The 16,172-nt window shown below is 43.8% G+C and overlaps 1 protein-coding gene across 4 annotated transcripts in view; it reads left to right on the forward strand.

Annotated features, from left to right (window-relative positions):
* MYO1H (myosin IH) overlaps positions 1 to 16,172 on the forward strand; it is a 101,390-nt gene that overhangs the window by 22,059 nt on the left and 63,159 nt on the right. For 2 of the 4 annotated variants that reach the window (XM_061602283.1, XM_061602285.1), the window contains 2 exons: positions 12,804 to 12,965; positions 15,475 to 15,590. In XM_061602283.1, the coding sequence (XP_061458267.1) occupies positions 12,804 to 12,965; positions 15,475 to 15,590 (278 nt within the window). Of the gene's footprint in view, positions 1 to 6,939; positions 7,026 to 10,992; positions 11,104 to 12,803; positions 12,966 to 15,474; positions 15,591 to 16,172 lie in introns of those variants that run through there. The other 2 variants (XM_061602284.1, XM_061602286.1) reach the window with 2 other exon arrangements.

Here is a 16,172-nt window from a genome sequence, read left to right on the forward strand (position 1 = left end):
CACGGATCAGTAAAAGCAGACAAAGAATGAACTCAAATCAATAGATCGATGGAATGCTTTCAAACGGGCACTGGCCAACGGATCCCACCCCTACTACAGGGATTCCTAAAAACAGGGGTGAAGCTGCTGTGAGAGGCCATTGTCCACATTTTGATCAAACATACAAACTTCTCTTCAGGACTGAGCTGGGGGGAATCTGGTTCTGCCAGTTTGTGCCAAAAACCAGAGGTTCACAATGCAGGGCTGCTGGTGCTTGTGACATCACAAATCCACCACCGGCTGTCCTTAGAAAAGGATGGAACTACACTTCAAATGCATAAATATACAAGTGGTATTTTAAAACATTAAACCCATAACAAGACTGATCTGAAGCCTGTGTGCCAAAACCTTGGGCTAAAGAGCATAATCCTAAAGATGTCTAATCAGAAGCGAGTCCCACTGAGTTCAGCAGGATTTACTCCCAGGCCAGGGGCGGGAGGGAACCTGTGGCCCTCTGATGTTGCTGGACTCCAGTTCCCATTAGCCAGTCAACATTACCAATGGTCAAGGAGGGTAGGAGTTGTAGTCATGCAACATGCAGAGGACCATCACTTTCTCACCTCATGTCTGTAGGACTGCAGCCTAAATCCGTGCTCAGATTGGTGGTGCATACTTCACTTGTTTGCAGTGCAGAGGTGTGAAAGAGAAGCATCATGCGGACTCTGTGAGAGGGGAGAAAGCACTGATGCCTCTCTCGGTGTCTCTGTGTCTTTGTCCACTGAATAGTGATGGGCTTGCTGGCTTCTCTGTGCCATTTGTACATGAGATCCAGTGGTCAGGTATAAAAGACAAGGGCGTATTTGGTGATGGCATCATGGGTGTGGAACACCTTCCCAGAGGAGATCCTCCTGGCCCCCTCTCTTTCCATCTTTAGATGGGTGCCAAACCCAGTTGAAGTTTTCTGTGATCTGCTGTTGCCTCTTTGCTCTATCGTTTGTTATTTCAATGGGTGTATTGCTTTAATCTGGTTTTTTAAAATCTTACTGTGTTTCTTTCTGTTTTGTGAATGCTTTCCAATGATTATACACAGCCTTCCCCAACCTGGTGCTCTCCGGATGTTTTATACTAGACCTGAATGTCTCTTCTTCCCATTGGCGGTATTCAATGGCTGGAGGTGCTTTACTGTGTTAGGCTGCACACAAATGAAGATGATGTCACCACGGTGTCTCTGTGCCTGTCTGTCTGCCCTCGCTATGCCTCAGCTATCTGCCATCTGGATCTTCACCTGCCACACTTAACTGTATTTATCTAAAATATTTCTTAATTGCCCTCATCAGAAATGTGTCCGGGCACCGTACAAAAAGCCTGACTAAAGTTAATTCACACAACAATTTTAAAATCAACAAGTAAGCATAAGAAAATACAGGACAAAAAAAACTTTTTAAAAACCCACACACAATTCCCCAAATTATCTACTGTCTGCTGTTCAGATAGGAAGGTCTTTGCTTAGTACGGAAAAGCTTGCAATTGTTATGGCATTCCATCAGTAGAGTGAGGGCTATTAGAGGACTTTTTTGTTGGCTTGAACAGGGCAAAGGCCCTGCGTAGATCACCTGTATGTTGCAATATATTATATATTATTATATTATTATTTATTAAATTTATATACCGCCCCATAGCCGAAGCTCCCTGGGCGGTTCACAACAGTCAATATCAAAATACAATAAAACACATATTTAAAACAATTCAAACAACATTAAAAATGAATCAGTATAAGCACAATGTTTTCTATTTTAAATGGACACAGCTTTTTACTATGATAAATGTTTCACCTCTTCATCCAGCATGCTGGGCTAAAAAGCTGTCTGTGGATGGAAGTCTATGAACCAGACATGACTGCAGCCTGTGGCAGTCCATCATGTCCCTTTTAATCTCCTTTGCACTCTGCTTTCTTGTCCACTTCCCTGGTTCACAGCAATAACGGGAATCAGCACTCCCAGGTTCCCTGCACTGCTAGATGCCTTTAGCGCTGGACCTTTTTCGCTTGCCCTCTCGCTGGCTCTCTTTCCTTCAAGCCCAAGTTGTACAAACAGTTCCAGCAAGTTCATCAGCAATTCATCCACAAGGTGCTCATCCTGAATATTTGCAGCTATATTAGCCAGGGCGTTAATAACAGCTAAGGAACAGTGTCTGTATCCATGATCCTTGTAGTCTTTCGTTGCTGAGTACACAATTGAGCTAGCTTTAACACTGATCTGCTGAAACAGATTCCATACCTCCTGGTAAATGTATTGATTTCCAGTGATAACTAAGCAGCCCAGTTGGTCGATGATGAGCACATCCAGGGGAGAAGGCGGCTGGCAGAACTTCTGCTGCAGGATCTGAAGGATCGGCTCCATCACTTTGGGCATGTCCCTCAGTGCCACTGCAATGTGCCCTAACGCACGGATTGTGTGGTCAGGAATGAGATGGGCCTCCTTATCACTCTCCTGTGAGATGTAGAGACGATTAGACAAACTAGCTAAGAAGGCTTCAACAATGACTGGATCTATAGTCAGGCCAGCTTTTAAGCACCTGCAGATGTTATCAATTGCAATATCCCGCAGTTGTTCATACATGGAGGCTTGACTCTTCTTGCTTGACATCACACTTACAGTGGATTCAGCATGCTCGTTTGTTATACTGATCTTGATGTCGTTGCCTCCGGTATTAAATTGGTTGTGGTACTTGTAAAGCTTCACCAGGACAGGAGAAGGGATCACAAGAAAGTCTCTCAGGGATGGATTGACCGAGTGAACCACCACAGGGAACCTCTCACATAAGCGCCCTAGACCCTGTAAGCAGCAGATGAGAAGAGGCAAATGAGCTATGATATTGACAGAACCTTGGAATCTGAGTCTGGTCCTTCCAGTAATCCCCCCCTTTTCCAGTTACAAAATTCAAGCCCTTATCTGCCCAGTAGGAATGGCAAGATCTGTCAGTTTCAGGTCTGTCTGTTTCTCATTTTTCCCAAACTTAAATTCAGTTTTCCACATTTCTGCAGCAATTTGCATTTTTTTTGTTAAATCTTCATGAAAATTCTCCAGCATTTTAGTGTGAGTTTCTCCTAATAAACTCGGCTTTGTAGGTAGTTTTGACTAATGTGCACATGTGCAAGCCATTTCTCATCATAGAATGCATTTTTGCTTTCATTCATATATCCATACTATGCACACTTTCATGCATTTTGGTAAACATTGGTTGCCAAACTGTATTGCAAAATTTGAATAAGTGCTGAGTTTCAGTTCTCATACTGTTTCGGAAAGTGCAAATTTGATAATTTGGCTTGAAATGTGAACGGAATCTAATTTCTCACCCATCCCTGCTGCCAACAGGGACATTGCTAGGATGTCTGGGTCCCCTTCCCCCACTAAATTTTTTTTCCTTATATTTTGCTTACAGGGAAGTTGTGCACATTAAAAAGCACAGTGTTGGCGGGACACCCTGTGATGCGTCCTTCCCTGGCTCTCCCTGTCAGGTTCCTACCTGCTCGTGGTTACTGCCTGTCTCTAGGCACCACCAGGGACTCCACCAGTCCGGACCGCTCTCTCTTATGGTTTCTCTCCCCGCTCTAGCACAGATCTCAACAGATCCCCCTGCTAGGCAACCACCAGTAACGTCCCAATACTAGTATTCCCAGAGACTCTGAATACTGGTATTGTTATTCTCTTCACCGCTGCCGCCATTTGTTACAGTTCCCCTTCAGCCTTGGTCATTACCTTACCCTCCCTTCTGGTCTGTGAAACCCCAGCCAAGGATCAGGCCTTTGGTAAACCAAATTAAGTATTTATTACAGATAACAAAGCTAACAAGATTTCTTCTTAAGGCACATAAGCATATGGTTTTACTCAATACTAATCCGAACTCCACCTCCCTCCTGGCAAACAACTCTCTAAACCCCACCAAGCAACCCACTCAGTTCTCTTCTCCCCCCCAGATTCCACTCTCACTCTTCCTTTTATACATTCAGCCATTTTAAACACTCAGCCAATCATCTCGCATTCTACTGCCCATTCACTCCCCCTCCTCTTTCACTCCACTTACCATGTATCTTCTAAAACAACAACACTTACCATATATACATTAATATAGGAATATCACACACACACACCCGGCCACCTTAATTTGCCCAGAGGGGCATTGCTAAAAGAAGCCCTAAGTATAGTTTAGTCTATGCAAATTTGTGTCACATGAGCCTGTATCCAGAGTCCTTTAAGTACCGACCAACAGCTGTCTTCCAACATGGGGCAAATGTTCTACTTGAATAGGTAGCGCCTTTATGTCACTTGCTAACAGCTTAAAAGAACTCCTTGCTAAGCTGATATGTCTGTGTGATAGTTCAGCCAGGATCTTTTGCTAGGTGAGGGCAGAGGTCATTTGAACAATGTGGCTTTGAGTGGCAGAGAAAACGAAGAGGATTTTTTCCCCCTCCTTCCCAAGGCAATCAATGGGTTGGAGAGAGCCATTAGCTGCAGGTAAGCAATATCTCAGTGGAAACAGCATTCTGTGCAGGCTACAGCAGTCCAAGGATGGCTCTCCATCTCTAAGCAGGAGAAGTGAGGCAGTTTACTGCAGCAGTAATTCAGTGAAAAGAAATAGGTTAAGGAAATCTGATCCAGTAGGCGGCTACTGGGATTTCAAAGGCCACTCGCTCGCTCGCTCTGGTCTCAGAGAAGGTAAGGCATTATTTTTGTATCCAGTACAGAGTGGTGTTGATATTAATACTGTAAACTTCCCTTGAATGAGATGCCAGATCCGTTATAAATCACGCCTTGTCTGTTATAAGTTCAGTCTTGGACCACTTGAAAGAAACAAGCAGCAGTGAATCCCTAGGAAGGAAAGTGCAAAAGCTGAAGTTGCCACAACAGAAGTTTTGGTTGTGTAGTCCTAGATGTGTACAGGATGGATTGAGTTGTACGCTGGAGAGAGCAATTCACTCTGCACATGGTCAGAGGCACTTCGGAATCTTATTTTGTATTACTCCCTACCTCATCCCCAGGCTGTGTTTTGAAAACAGGTTGTGCCTTGCCTCACATGAAGCCAAGTAGAGTATTCCTGCGGTTGATTTAGACTGAAGAATATCTGTTTGTAGAGGAAGTTGGATTTTTAAGGGCCGGTGGACTGGTGAAAATTCCAGTCCACTGTGATGTCCATTGAGAGGAGTGTGATTCCTGTTTCTCTATGGGAAGAGGCAGCAGGAGAGCAGGAGCGTGGCAGCTTTGAGGACTGGGAGGGCATGCCTTTACTCTAGCAAGCCAGTGTTCCCCAACCTGGTGCCTTCCAGATGTTGCTGGACTACAAATCCCATCATTACCCAAAATTTGGCATGCTGAGTGTTGGGTAGCAGGCTGGGGGAAGATTGCTCTCTAAGCCCCTCCCACATGTAGGCGGAGCTTAGGATGCATGAGCAGCTCTACAGAACCTGTTAGATTAGTTCTGTATTTTGCTTACAGGAAAATGATTGTGTGTGAGATTTCGAGGGGGAGAAACATTTTGGGGGGACCCTACTAAATTAGCCCAAGGTTGACTCAACCAAACCAGAGTGAACAGCAGCAGCATTGCAAGCCGTTTAGCAGACCAAACACGTTTGTGATTTGAGCTAATTGTCCATTGCGATCAGTAGTGTGGTGGCAAATTTAGCAGTGCAGGGTCTCTTCATGATAGTGACAGCCACACACCCTCATAGCCACGCCCCTTCTAAGATTATAGAATAATCTGACCAGGTGTGAATACTGCTTTCTGCTTCTCTATCCTTGTTAATGTCTTCTCCCACAACAACAGATGTTCCTAGGAGCTAATTAGCATGACAGGAGAGTGTTCTAGCTACTGAGAAGAGTCTTCTCATTGGCTGACGCACCCACCTCCTTTCAGTCTGATTGGCTCCAATCCGCAGGAAAGGAGAAGGAAGCATGTTAGAAGACTCTTCTCAGTGGCTCACACGCTCCCCTTTCATGTTGATTGGCTCATAGGATGCTGGAGACATAGGGACCCTCCTGGGGACTAGCTGCCAAAAAAGTAAAGGATCTAAGACTCCCCGAGACCCTGGATGACCCCACCGCTGATTTTGATGGGGATGTGAAACACCTCAAGGTTTTTTCACTTAGAGATCCTCCCCAATGGTAGGGTTGGATGAATTTATCAGTTTGGTTTATTTTGGTTTCCAACCTTAAATTCAGCTCACTACCTTTCTGCATCAGTTAGGCTTTTTTTTTTCAAGTCTGCATGAAAATTCATATGCATTTTGGGGCACATTTCTCATAATATATGCATTTTTGGAAGCAGTTTTCCCTATTATAATGTCATTTTGTACGTAATGTTCATTAATACAGTATATGCATTTTGGTGCACACCTTTTGGCTGAAGAGTTTGTTGTTATATGCCTTCAAGTCGATTATGACTTATGGAAACCCTATGAATCTTTTTTGGATATAGCATCACAAAATGTGGAGAAGTGCAAATTTTGAAAGATAGCTCTGTTCCACTTCATTTGATGGTTTGGGAAGTGCAAATTAGGTTTGTATTAAAATAAAATTAATGTCTCCTCCCATCCTTACCTGACAGCTAACTTTCTATGTGCATTCAAGGCTCCTCCTTCCTGATCCAGCAAAGAGTTTGTCAGCACCTTAAAAGACTGTCAGAACATTCTGATGCAAGTCTCCTGTTTCTGTTGCAGGTGGAAATGAATGTGATTTGATTTTAAGAGCTGTCTGGAGTCCGTCTCTCTCTCTCTTTCTTTTCCAAGGTGATGAAAAATAGATTTTGTTCAGAGCTTGTGACCCTGTGGTGGCAGCTAGCAATTAAACTCTGATAAAAACCTCACACAGAAAGAGAGCCCTGTCCGCTTCCCTGCCTTTCCAGCCTTGGTCATGAATGCCCATTGGTGGATCAACATCCCCACTCAGGGCTAATATTGCAACAATATGTTTAAAGTCCAGCTGGCAAAATTTAGAAAGGCTTTCTTTGTGGAATAGGCACAGAAGAAGTGGGAGGCAGCGGAGACCTGCTAGGTAAGCTAATGGGGGAGGGTGAGCAGCAGCATGGAGTCTAATGTGTGGGTCTGAAACTGGAAGCAGTTGCCTTAGGATGTGTGGCCAGTATCCACACACCAGGGGTGTTGCTAGATCGTTAAAAGACTTGGGGCCCAGGGCAGAAATTTTCATTAAAAGTGGAGGAGGCCAATGAATATGTACAGGGGCAAATTTAGGCAGACTTTCAGAGAGAAAGCCGACTGGTAGGAAATTGCACGGTGAAGTACAAAAGATCTGGGACTCAAGTCTTCTTAACTGACCCCCTGACATCCCCCTTCTCTTGGCATTGTTAATGAGGAAGAGTATTTATATTCAACCCCTGAAAAACACATCCAGATCCCTTAATGAACCGTAAAAGGCAGTACCTTAGGGCAGCTTCCTCAACCTGGTGCCCTCCAGATGTTTTAGACTATAGCCCCAGCCTGCAGACTTCAGGTTTTGCTTTGTGGGATCTGGTAGTATATTGACAAATTCAGAAGTGCGGGGTGTTCATGATCATGATACTCACACCCAGAGCTTGGAAAAGTTACTTTTTTGCACTACAACTCCCATCAGCCCAATCCAATGGCCATGCTAGCTGGGGCTGATGGGAGTTGTAGTTCAAAAAAGTAACTTTTCCAAGCTCTGCGCACCACACATCTCTGACAACCACTCACCCTTCTAAGATTGTACAAATGAAATGAGCTTTCAGTCTCTTACTTTGTTTGGAGTACTTTTTCTTAGTGATGCATTGCAGCGATCGATGGAGATCTCCAGGTGTTGCCTTTCAGCTAGATCTACTCTTTTCTGTGCATGTACATGGGCGAATGTACTAACATGTTGTAAAGTAAGGAACTTCCGTTGCTGAGTTTCCCTTCTTGGTTGCCATACGAAGACTAAAGAGAAATGTGTTAGCTACTGACAAGTGTCTTGTTAGTGGCTGACTCACCACCTATCACTCTGATTGGCTCCAATCAGCAAAAGAGGACACTGAAAATATAGGTACCCTGCTGGGACCCTGCTCCCCAAAAAGCAAGGGGTCTAAGACCCCCTGGGACCCTGGATGACTATATCCCTGGTGGGATCACATTTTTAAAAAATAAAAAGTAGGACCCCCAAGGCAGAGCCCAGAAGCAAAATGATTATTAAGAGGGTCAAACCCTGGTGATAAGGGTGCATAGAACTGCAACTGTCACCTTGTTGCTTGCGTTATGCAAGAGGCAGGATAATTTTGCAAAACAATTGCTTCTGTGGTTATGATTTTTTTAAAGTCAAAGTTCTGAATGATCAGGTTGAATTGTTTATTTGTGCAAAGGGTTCCTTGTTGTTAATCTTGCTCTGGTTAGAAGAATAATCACTCCCAGTTTTTGCAGCCTTGGGAAGAAACTTTGTATTTCTTCTCAATGCAGATGCTAAAAGAATTCTGGAAGCTGTAAAGCCAAACAAAAAAAGTCATGTATTATGCAGCTTTGTAGGTCAGAAAAAAAGCTCCTGTTTTAAAGAAGCCAAATACAACGTTGCCAACAGGAGCATTCACAAGGCTAGCTAGCAGTATGGCTGATATCATAATGGAATGAATGTGTCACAATCATTCCAGACCCACGCAGCAAAAATAAAATAAAATAAAATACAAGTGTATTGTGGCAATTAAGAAATGTATTATGGTGTAAGTTTTTATGGACTTAAGTACACTTTGTCAGATGCCTGAAGTGAAATCTTAGTTGGTGGATACAGAAAGGAGAAAATTGTAAGGAATGATGATGAGATGTAAACGTTACAGCCTGTGATAATTAGAGCTTCAATGAATGTTAAATAAGCTCACTTTTTACAGTAGTAAATGGGTAATATTTGCTGAGATGATTGTATTATCACCTGGACTAAGGCAGGGAGGCAATTGCAAGAGGCTTTGGCCAGAACAGGTGTCACCAAGTCTGGACTGTCCCACTTGGTTGAATGTTTGTCTTCCTTCCTGCCCCACAGCTGTTAGGAAGGAGGGCTCCTATCTAGTCTTCTGCCTGATATGCTAGTTTTCTGTGTGTAGGGAATGCTTACCTCCAGCACCTCACAGCTGAAGATGGGGGCACAATGACAGCCTCTGTATTCCTTCACCAAGGATGACTCTCTGAGGCATCTCTCCAGTGTCATAGTTGGGGAAGGACTGTGGGGCTGAGGCCGAGGGCCCCTCTCAGCAGAATGTGCGGGAGGGCACCCCAAAGCCAATAGAGCCATTGTGAAGGAAGGAAGTGAAGTGATGCATGTTGCCATCTAAAGAGAGCCGGCATCTCCAAAGACCACTAAGTCCAGAGTCTAAAAGTACCTACCTGCAGCACTGCCTGGCTCCATTGTTACTGCACGATTTTCTCCATCGTCAGCTATGTCCATTTACAATGCTCTCCTCCACTGATTTCGAAGCCGAGGGCTTTGTTCTGTGTAGTCAAATGTACTATGTTAAGAAAAATATAGATGCCGCTGACAATAGAGAACCCCTGAACAGCCTCTTCTGAATAGCTGGGTGCATGTGAGACGTGGATGCTGGACTTGATGGGCCATTGGCCTGACCCAGCAGGCCGTTCTTATGTTCTTCCGGTGGGCTGTTGCACTGCCTGGTGCAGGATTACTGTGTGTGCATTGAGACAAGGGCCTCAGAGCCCTTGGGCTCAAGTTAAAGGAGGGCAGGTATCGGTTGAACATTAGCAGAAATGTCTTGATGGGGCAAGAATCGCTTGCCTAGCAGGGCAGCAGCGGCAACGGTGGGGGGCTTCCCCTCGCTTGGAGGCCTTCAAGCAGAGGGTGGCTAGCCATCTGTTGGGGAAGGCTCTGGCTCTCGGTTTCCTGTCTCAAGCAGGGGTGGGGTGGGGTGGGGTGAGGTGGACTAATTAGCTTCCAATACCCCCCTCCAATTCAACGACTCTTAAGATTCTGATGTTTGTGTGCATGGATTTAAATGCACGTACACTAGGGATGTGCCCCACCCCCACAACAACTCCAACAATGTCCATTAATCGAGTTTTAACAAAGTGACCCCAAAAGGAAAAACCTAGAGGTGGCAATTTGCCGCAGACAAGAGCCAGGCATCAGGGTAAGCGCATGACAGCAGCCAATGAGGCAGCCCCCTCAAGCTGTGGATATGGAGGCATGTTGCCCTCCTCTGGGTGGTGGACAGAAGGGGCTGCTCTGTTGGCCGATTCAGCTTCTGTATATGGAAGGGTGGGGGCATGTTGTCCTTTGCCTCGGGCAGCAACATGTCTTGGGCCAGTAGTTTTCTATTGATACTCGACCCTCCTGTAACCCTCCATGGAATCTCACCCTCCTTCTGGAGCAGCAGTTGTTCGGAGAGGAGGGGGAAGAAGATTGTTGAGTGACCCCACCCACTTGCTTTCTAAAATGGTGCCACCCAGATTAGGGTTTAAGGATGGAGGAGACATTGGATCAGTTGGCATTTAAAGGCAAACCTACCTAACTGGCACTTGCGGAAACCATCTGTCGGGAATGCTTTGATTTGGATTCCTGCATTGTGCAGGGGGTTGGAGTTGATGGCCTTATAAGCCCCTTCCAACTCTACTATCGTATGATCTAAACAAGACACAAACTGAAAAGCGGCTGTCTTTCAAAATTTGCACTTCCCGGGATTTTGCAATGCAGTTCTCCAGCCAAGTATTGTATAGAAAAATGCAAATGCTCCACTAAGTATGCAGATGAATGCATATATTAGTGAAAATAACATACACGCATGCCTTATGTTAGGGGAAATTTGCTTTGAGCAAATGTGTATATTGGGCAAATTTGCATTATGAAGTTATGTTAGGAGGGATTTCAACTAATAATCTGCTGAATTTTTCTAAGGACTTTTAAAACAAAACAAAACAAACTGCTGTGGAAACGTGCAGAACCGAAATTAAGACTGGAAAAGTGAAGAACAGAGAGAAACCAAAATTGTCAGATTTGCTCACCCCTAGCCCGGATGCAGGTTTATTTCCTCAGTGTGATGAAGGCCTCAATCCTCCCATCAACCTGCCTAGAGAAAACTGCAAAATGGCATGTAAATCATTATTGGAATGGGGAACACCCATAGTTTAGGGTAAGGAAAGATATATTTTGATCATCTAGAGCAGGGATGGGGAATCTGTGACCCTCCAGATGTTTTTGGACTACAACTCCCATCATTCCTAACTATTTGCCATGCTGATTGGGTCTTCTGGGAATTTGAATCCAACATCTGGAGGGTCAGAGGTTCCCCATTCCTGATCTAGAAGGAATTCAGGGCAGAGTGAGGCTGCCTCCTCAGGCAACTGTTTCTGGCGGTCTTGAAAGAACAGCAGATTGTTTAATTATTGTTTCATTTTTACAACTGGGGAGGGGGACAGGCATTTTGAAGGATTTTCTGCCTCAAGTGCCAAAAAAACTTGACTGGCCTTGGATAAAATGTATATGCCTTGACTTGGGGGTGGAGGCTGGGAATTTGCTGCTCCACCACCTCTGGAAAATCCTGATCATGAAAGAAATTTAGCAATGGAGTAGCCTACCTTGAAAAGTTATGGCACCCGCCTTGGTGGTTTATATTCATTTGTAGTATCCACAATCCTAGGACAGAGAGTTGGCTTATAATAGATTATAGGCTCTACAATCAGTGGTTCTCAACCTTTTTTGCTGCATTCCCCCCTTTCACCATTGTTCAGAATATAATTCCCCCCTTCCCAAGATAGTCTCTGATAGCGTGTTGACGTTTCGCGAGTGACGGTGGTGTTTCTCGTGAGAGAAAAATTTCTTAGTTTATATTATAACAGAATTTCTTGGAGCACTTTCTGGTCTTTAAATAATAATCTAATTTTGCAAATGAAAATAATGCTGCATGTTCAAGAATTGATTTTAATCTGTGACATTCAATAAACTTTATTGAATGTCGCAGATTAAATTAAAAACAAACTACAATTTTACAGATTGTACGTAATCTACAGGACATCACACTTTGCTGAATAGTGGTCCCAATTCCCCCCCTGGAATCCTAAAATCCCCCCCAGGGGGAATTCCCCCCTTGTTGAGAACCCATGCTCTACATGAACTCATTTGATTTAGTTCACATTTCAAACTGAATCTATCAAATTTGCACTTTCCAAAACAATATGAGAGCCAAAACATATCCACCCTTGGCACTTACCCAAATTTTACAATGCAGTTTGCGTATGTTAGGGGCTAGTGTGGATACAAATAAATATGAGTGAAAATAACATACAAAAATGCATTATGTGATGAGAAATTGCTTATTTATTTTATTTATTTATCATTTGATGTATATCCCGTCCTTCCTCCAGCAGGAGCCCAGGGCGACAAGCAGGAGCTTGCAAAAATATGTACATTAATCAACACTGCATAGAAAAATGTATTTATTGGGAGAAGTCTGCTGGAGAATTTTCATTAGGTTTTAAAAAAAAAAGCAGCCAACAAATTGCTGCAGAAATGTGGAGAACTGAATTTAGGGACTGGAAAAATGAGGAATGGAGAGAACCGAAATCGACAGATCTTTCCATTCCCATCCAGCTCTGATAACTGGGCTCCTCTGGGAGGAAGGAAGGAGACAAGCTTAATAAATAAGTAAATGAATAAATGAATGAATGAGTAAATGGTGGTGTTAAAGATGCTCTAGCTGAACTTCTTTTGTACTTTAATATCTTTCTGGACCATGTTCCTTGTACCCACATTTCTTTTGGAGAAATTGTGCAGTTCTAACAATGCCTAATTAGCTTCCTCCCCTCCTCTATCCCCCCCCCCGGTGCCTTGTAGAAAGAAGCTACGTGGGAGAAGCCTGACCAGTTGAACATGGAAGGGGCTCTGATAGCCCGGGATCGAGTCGGGGTTCAAGATTTTGTCCTCCTGGATTCCCACACGAGTGAATCTGCCTTCTTAGACAACCTTCGCAAGCGATACCGGGAGAACCTTATCTATGTAATTGCATCTAGGACCGCTCCACTTGGTCATAATTTGTCTATGGGGAAAAGGGGGACGATAGGCGACTGTTATGTGACACCTGCCGTTAGATTAGCTTTGAATCTCTTCCAGACGTGGAGAGGAAATTTGGAGATGGAACTGGAGTGTTGAAGCTACTGTGATGTGAAGAACGTAGGAAGCTGCCCTTCCACTCACTCGGACAATTTCCATCTCCTCTAGGCCTTTCCTGTCTACCCTTGATTGGTCCTAGGCAGACATCTGAGGACCTTTTAACTGGAAGTGCAGGGATTGGACCTTGAATCTTCAGCTTGCAAGCGTATGCTCTGCCCTAGAGCTACAGGCCCTCCCTGACTTTGGGCTTGGCTTGCACGTAATGCTAATCCATGATTTATTTATGACTCATTCCACAGACAATCAAACAAAACCATTGTCTGTTTCTCCAAAGTTTGGTTAGTTTTCCAGCTGTTCTTGCTTTATGCCTCTCTGGCCTGGTGAGTGTCTGCAGTGGGGTGGCCGAACAAAACCATGGTTAAGGAATGGCGCTTTGGCCATAGTCAAAACAAACCAAGGTTTGATAAGCTCAACAACAAACCATAGCTTCAGTTAATGGTTTGTTGGCAGTAAACAAATCATAGTTAAACAAACTACTGGGCAGGGTTCAGATGATCAAACAAACCATGGTTTAACAAATGGTGGCTTAGCATTATGTGTGAACCAGGTTCATATTACAAGTTGTTTGGATCCCCTCCTTTTTAGGGACTGCATTTAATAGACATCCATTTTAAGTTCTTTTTATTTAAAAGAGGGGATATCTTCTCACTGAGGGCATATCAAAAGTCTGGATTGGATGACATCTTTACCTGGATCCACTCTCTATATGTGCAAAAGTATACCTTCCATTCTTCTGTCTCTTTCAGTCCAGTGCATGCCCCTAGCATTGCCAGACTTCCATTTGCCCCCCTGGGCTCCTATTGGCAGGAAGGGTGGGATATAAATCTAATAAATAAATAAGGTGTCCTTAAAGGCTACTCATGTGGAACCTAACGTGTGGGCCCAGATCACACAGCCAATTCACAGGATTTGGGTACTTCCAGATGGGTGCTTGTTGAGGGTGCTCCTTATGTATGCAAGTTTTTTTTGTAGGGTTCACCTTGCATCACTGGCATCAAAATACAAGGTTATATCTCTTTTCTTCCTGCCCCCCCCTTTTATCGTGGATTTTTTTCCTTTTGGGGAAAAATCTGATAAGCTTTTTTGTAAAAAAAAAAACATTGTTGCAAACGGTCTGTTTGTGATAGCTCTATAACATATTTGCATTATTAAACTCCCATCTGAAAGTTCCCTTTGTCACCCGCTGTTCTGGGTCGAGAGGTGCTGGTTTTTGCACAGGTATGCCCTCTCCAAACATTGCGCAGATCATGGACAGCTGGTGGGATTGGAGGTGCGGCAGATGCTGCAGATGTGCAGGTAAAAGCTGCGTGTGGGGGTCTGCTCTGGGTGAAGGCATTGTCTGATCCAGCCCTTAAACTTTGCTGCACGTTTCATGCTGATTTTACTCCACTTCGTGGTGCTCTCTTTGTTACTTATTAACAGCATTTATGTGCTTCCCAATAACACTTTTCTCTGAGTGGCTTATGTTAAAATACGTTACGATGCAATGATAATCTCCAAATTAAAAACAATATTCTCCCTGAAGAATCCTGGTGAATGGCATTTTACTGAGGGTGCTGAGAAGTCTAGTGTCACAGCATATACTTAATTGCTAGATTAATTGCCACACAATGAGGGTCTTCTGGATCTGTTAGACTGTCCTTTCTAAACCTAGTGCCCTCCCATCAGCACACCAGGTTGGCAAAGGCTGTGAAGACCTCCTCCCCAAGGCAGAAGTGAGGTCTTTCTTACAGAAATCAGTGGAGAAATCCAGGATTTTAATGTAATATAAACAGGGATGTGCTGGAATTCTGCCCAGTTCAGATTTGGTACTGAATTTTCAATTAATTTGCTAGATCAGCTTTTATGGAGTGATTTTCTGCTGCTATGTTTGGAAACCTTTTTTAAAAAATCCAAGTCTAAAATATTGATATTAATGTCTATATTTTATTGCTACTTCCTTCAATTTATTTCCTTTCAAAATATCTATATTAATACAGTATATATTTTTCTGAGGGGGGGGGATGGATTGGTAAAATCAGCAGCTTGCAGACAAGAATGAACTTGAATCGATAACAGCCTATGAGGTTGACGGAATGGTTTTGAACCAGCATTGGCCAACGGATCCCATCCCTAAATGTAACTGAGCAGCAGTGCTCCCCCTCCCCCTCCCCACCAACCCCACCAAGCAACCGAGACAGGAATTCTGCTGATTCTTATTTCATGTGAAATATGTCTCATATGTGTGTGTCAACATTTTAACAGTGCAATGTAACTGAATGCAAGTTGCTAGAGTAGCCGGCAGGTCTCTTTATGTTTCTGCCCTTATTGGCTTTTGTCGTTCTTCCTCCTATAGACATACATTGGCACTCTCCTGGTGTCTGTGAATCCATACAAAGAACTGGACATCTACACTGTTAAGCAGATGGAGCAATATAAAGGAGTTAACTTCTTTGAACTGCCTCCACACATGTAAGCACAATGCTAGCTTCCTTTTCTGGGTTTGGTTGTGCAAGTCTTAGAATAGAATAGTAGAGTTGGAAGAGGCCCATAATGCCATCAAGTCCAACCCCCTGCTCAATGCAGGAATCCAACTTAAAACATCCCTGACAGGTGGCTGTCCAGCTGCCTCTTGAACGCCTCCAGGGTTGGAAAGTCCACCACCTCCCTAGGGCATTGGTTCCATTGTTGTACCACTCTAACAGTTAGGAAGTTATTCCTGATATTCAGCTGTAACTCAAACCTATAATTCTGTGTCCTGCACTCTGGGATGATCAAGAAGAGATCCTGGCCGTCCTCTGTGTGGCAACCTTTCAAGTACTGAAAGAGTGCTATCATATCTGTCCTCATTTTCTCTTCTCAAGGCGAAACATGCCCAAGTCTCTCATCTGCTTTTCAAAAATTAAATTAGATTTAGAATGGAAAATCATTATATTGCCATGTCTTAAGCTTTTGCTCCTAGTTCATAGCAGAGTGGCTGTGGAGTCTGTTGCACATTGGATGTTACTGCCTGGTAAAAGAAGTTGTCTAAAATAGAGATGGATCAGATTTTTG

This window comes from Rhineura floridana, chromosome 19 (genome assembly GCF_030035675.1).
Source record: "Rhineura floridana isolate rRhiFlo1 chromosome 19, rRhiFlo1.hap2, whole genome shotgun sequence".
Classification (NCBI taxonomy): Eukaryota; Metazoa; Chordata; class Lepidosauria; order Squamata; family Rhineuridae; genus Rhineura; species Rhineura floridana.